We start from the raw sequence: 3,034 nt of genomic DNA on the forward strand, positions 1-3,034 counted from the left end.
ACAATAATAATTAAAATTTGTTTTTTTTTTTATTACCAATTGTACATTATACTCACCTAATTATTTGAAATCGATAACAAAATATCGATTTATAAATTAAATGCATATTTTTTTGCATCGATTTACAAGGTTGGGTTTTTGTTTATTATTAAAAAAAGTAATTACGAAAGGATAATAATAAAAAATACCTTTAGTTTATAAATAGCAAATCCTAAGCTTAGGCTGAGTAATAGTTGTCTACGTGCATGATTAATTATAACAGACGATAATAAGTACTCGCCTTAAAAGACTTTTTAACCTGTGAAGCAACAGTTATCTGTCACAGCGTGAGAATCGATCCGTCAAGGTGAACTGGGGTCGAAAAAGAACCTACTTTCCACCACGAAGGTCGTACGAAATTAAAAGAAAAACAACGTTCTCTCAAAAACTTATATTAAAAAAAAAAACATTAATGTTACAAGGCGAAGATGATCGCAAACGAGTTACACACCTGGAAACATTATTGTGCTGTTATTAAAAAACGAATCTCCTCTTAAATAAATGAAATAAATATAATAGTAACACAAGCTCAGTAACAAGTCGCTGTGAGATATATAGCTTACTATATCCAAGTAAGAAATAAGCCAGAAGTAATTAATTTTATTTGTATCACTAAATTCGAACGAGATTTGAATATTTGCCACTAAACAAATCTTCGCTCTAAATAGACGACATACCTCTCACTTTTACGCAATTATACAATAAAAATCACAACAACTTACAATCTAATATTAAAAAATCTTAAATAAAACATATCATGACATGGCGCGACTGACTTAAGTTATCTTACTAATTAGTTTATACTAATAAAAGTTTAAAAGGACGGTTGGTTCCGTCGCGCATTGTGGCATTCCATTTGCACGAATCCAACGGTCGAGTGCGAGCAAATTGCATAGATAACTGTTTATCTCAGATGTTATGTAAATATGGAATGGGCATCTATATAATTCGCAATCCATTTACGCAACTTGCTCCACGCTCTGTCGTCTCCGATCACCTCCATCTTTACATTCCAGATGTCGAGTCTACATTCGTTACGATGTCGATTTTGTTTATTGAGTTTTGTGCTCACAACTCTGACATACTCGGATGAAAACTCGCCCACAGCGCGCGCCCTACCCGCAATAAATACGCGGTACAATAAATAATTACTAAATACTAATAAATTACGAATAAAAACTTTTACAAATTAACAACTAACCTATCTAAATGAGCTTCGATCACAATCGTCGACTAGTCGATAGTCGACTTTAAAACTAGGTAACTTTATTACCAGTTATGCATTCCATCATACCAACTCTCTACAAGCATTCTTTTATAATAAACTTAGAATCTAACACGCGAACACGAAACGCTTCCTCGTAGATTAAAAACCAAGTGGCCAGAACGTGAAAGGTGGTTACCCAACGTGATTAGAAAGGTGTCACGGTTGGCGGGCGCTTTCTAGCGAGAATACAACGCGAGGTCCGAGATTCTGCGTTGGCGAGCGGCAGCATGGAAGCCTCGTGTGCCGTCCGGAACGACAGGTGTGCGGGGCTCGAATCGCGGGGTACAGGACAGCCTCCTTCCACCACATTCTGTCCCAGTCAGCGAGCAGCCAGACAGCCGCCGCGCCAACCAGCCTTCAGCGCTACTAGCACTTCCTGTACTCGCTTGAGATGCTCGTCTCGACCCACAGAAGAAGGAAACTCCGGAATCGGAACTGTGACTGCATGTTGAGGGTCTACGCGGTACCCATGTTTGAATTTCAGGCGAGCGTGGTGCAAAGAATCCACTCGAGTTTCTTCTGTAAAATGGTGCAGTGTATCTGTAATCGTACTCAGCTTCCGAACCACTACAACACGATGAGTATTCGCATTCGTGACGACGGGGTGTTGGGCGACGAACAGGCGTTTTCCTTTTCGGTTCTCTAGGGACGCCGTTTAATTCGTACACTCGCATTCCCTCTTCATCAGAACTTTGAAGACGTAGGGCACTTCTTGCAGCTTCCGACTCAGTAAATTCTACCAAAGCACACACACAGTTCACCAAACTAGGATTTTTATTCAAAAATTGACGGACATCAGCTGGTACTGGATTACCAGGCCTAAGCACCCTAACTAGTGCAATTTCACCACAACTTGCAAATAACCTTGATACATTTTCGACTGATGGTCGATCAATCGGCATTCTAACTGCCACGACAGTCCTGGAAGGCGTAGTTTCATCGTAAGCCGGGAGTGGTTCGATCCGGCGAAGTTTCGTTCCAGGTTCATTAATCTCCAACTTAGTCGATCTTTTTAATGCCTCAGCTACCACTCGCCAATCCTTCGTCAGATGCTTGACGCGTTTGAAGCTAGAGATGAGCTTGAGAGAGACGTACCCTTCCTTGTTGCGACGTACATGTTTAAGAAGGAAGGCATCCTTAGTGATGTTGGCGTCCGAGAAATAGAATTCCACTTGAGATACAATACGGTTCGATAATTCCTCATCTGGTGGAGCGTATGGGGGCTCTTGAGTATCGGGAGCAACTTCGCAGCCAGAATCTTTTCCTCCACCGGACCCGGTTTCGGAGGCCGTGTCAGATAGGTCAGCATGATCGTCGGTGGACGGGCGTCGGTCGGTAGCGATACCCTCATCGGGCTCGGGCATGACCTGGCTGGGAGGGGTCCCCTCCATGTTTGTAGCGCGTGGGATTACCACTTTAGCATAACAGGAGCGTGCGACTCGCTCAGTAGCGCGGTTCAACTGCGGGCGCGCGGCGCGCAGTCGACTGTTTTATAATATCGGGGGGATGTGCGGTAAAAGGCGTTCGGAAACGGCGAGCGAGATGACATTGCAGACTACGAGACGCTTTACGTTAATTACTTAACATGTGTCGGCCGATTAAGAGCATGTTGTTCGGACCACAAAAGACTATTCTGCGGTCGAGTTAAAATTGGCCGCGGTCGCACGCACCGTACTATTTTTGCATAGATATGAATAATTGATAATACACGCGATGTTACGTTCAATC

The 3,034-nt window shown here is 42.6% G+C and overlaps 1 protein-coding gene across 1 annotated transcript; it reads right to left on the minus strand.

Annotated features, from left to right (window-relative positions):
• Positions 1-442: 442 nt before the first annotated feature.
• LOC125072777 (la-related protein 6) lies at positions 443-2,791 on the minus strand. Its single transcript, XM_047683470.1, has one exon. The coding sequence runs from the start codon at positions 2,695-2,697 to the stop codon at positions 1,483-1,485; it is 1,215 nt and encodes a 404-aa protein (XP_047539426.1). The 5' UTR covers positions 2,698-2,791; the 3' UTR covers positions 443-1,482.
• Positions 2,792-3,034: the final 243 nt, after the last annotated feature.

The sequence above is a fragment of the Vanessa atalanta genome, chromosome 22 (assembly GCF_905147765.1).
Source record: "Vanessa atalanta chromosome 22, ilVanAtal1.2, whole genome shotgun sequence".
Taxonomy (NCBI): Eukaryota; Metazoa; Arthropoda; class Insecta; order Lepidoptera; family Nymphalidae; genus Vanessa; species Vanessa atalanta.

Coding starts and splice junctions, on each gene's coding strand:
- LOC125072777 (XM_047683470.1), bottom strand. CDS start 2,697: ATGGAGGGGACCCCTCCCAGCCAGGTCATGCCCGAGCCCGATGAGGGT.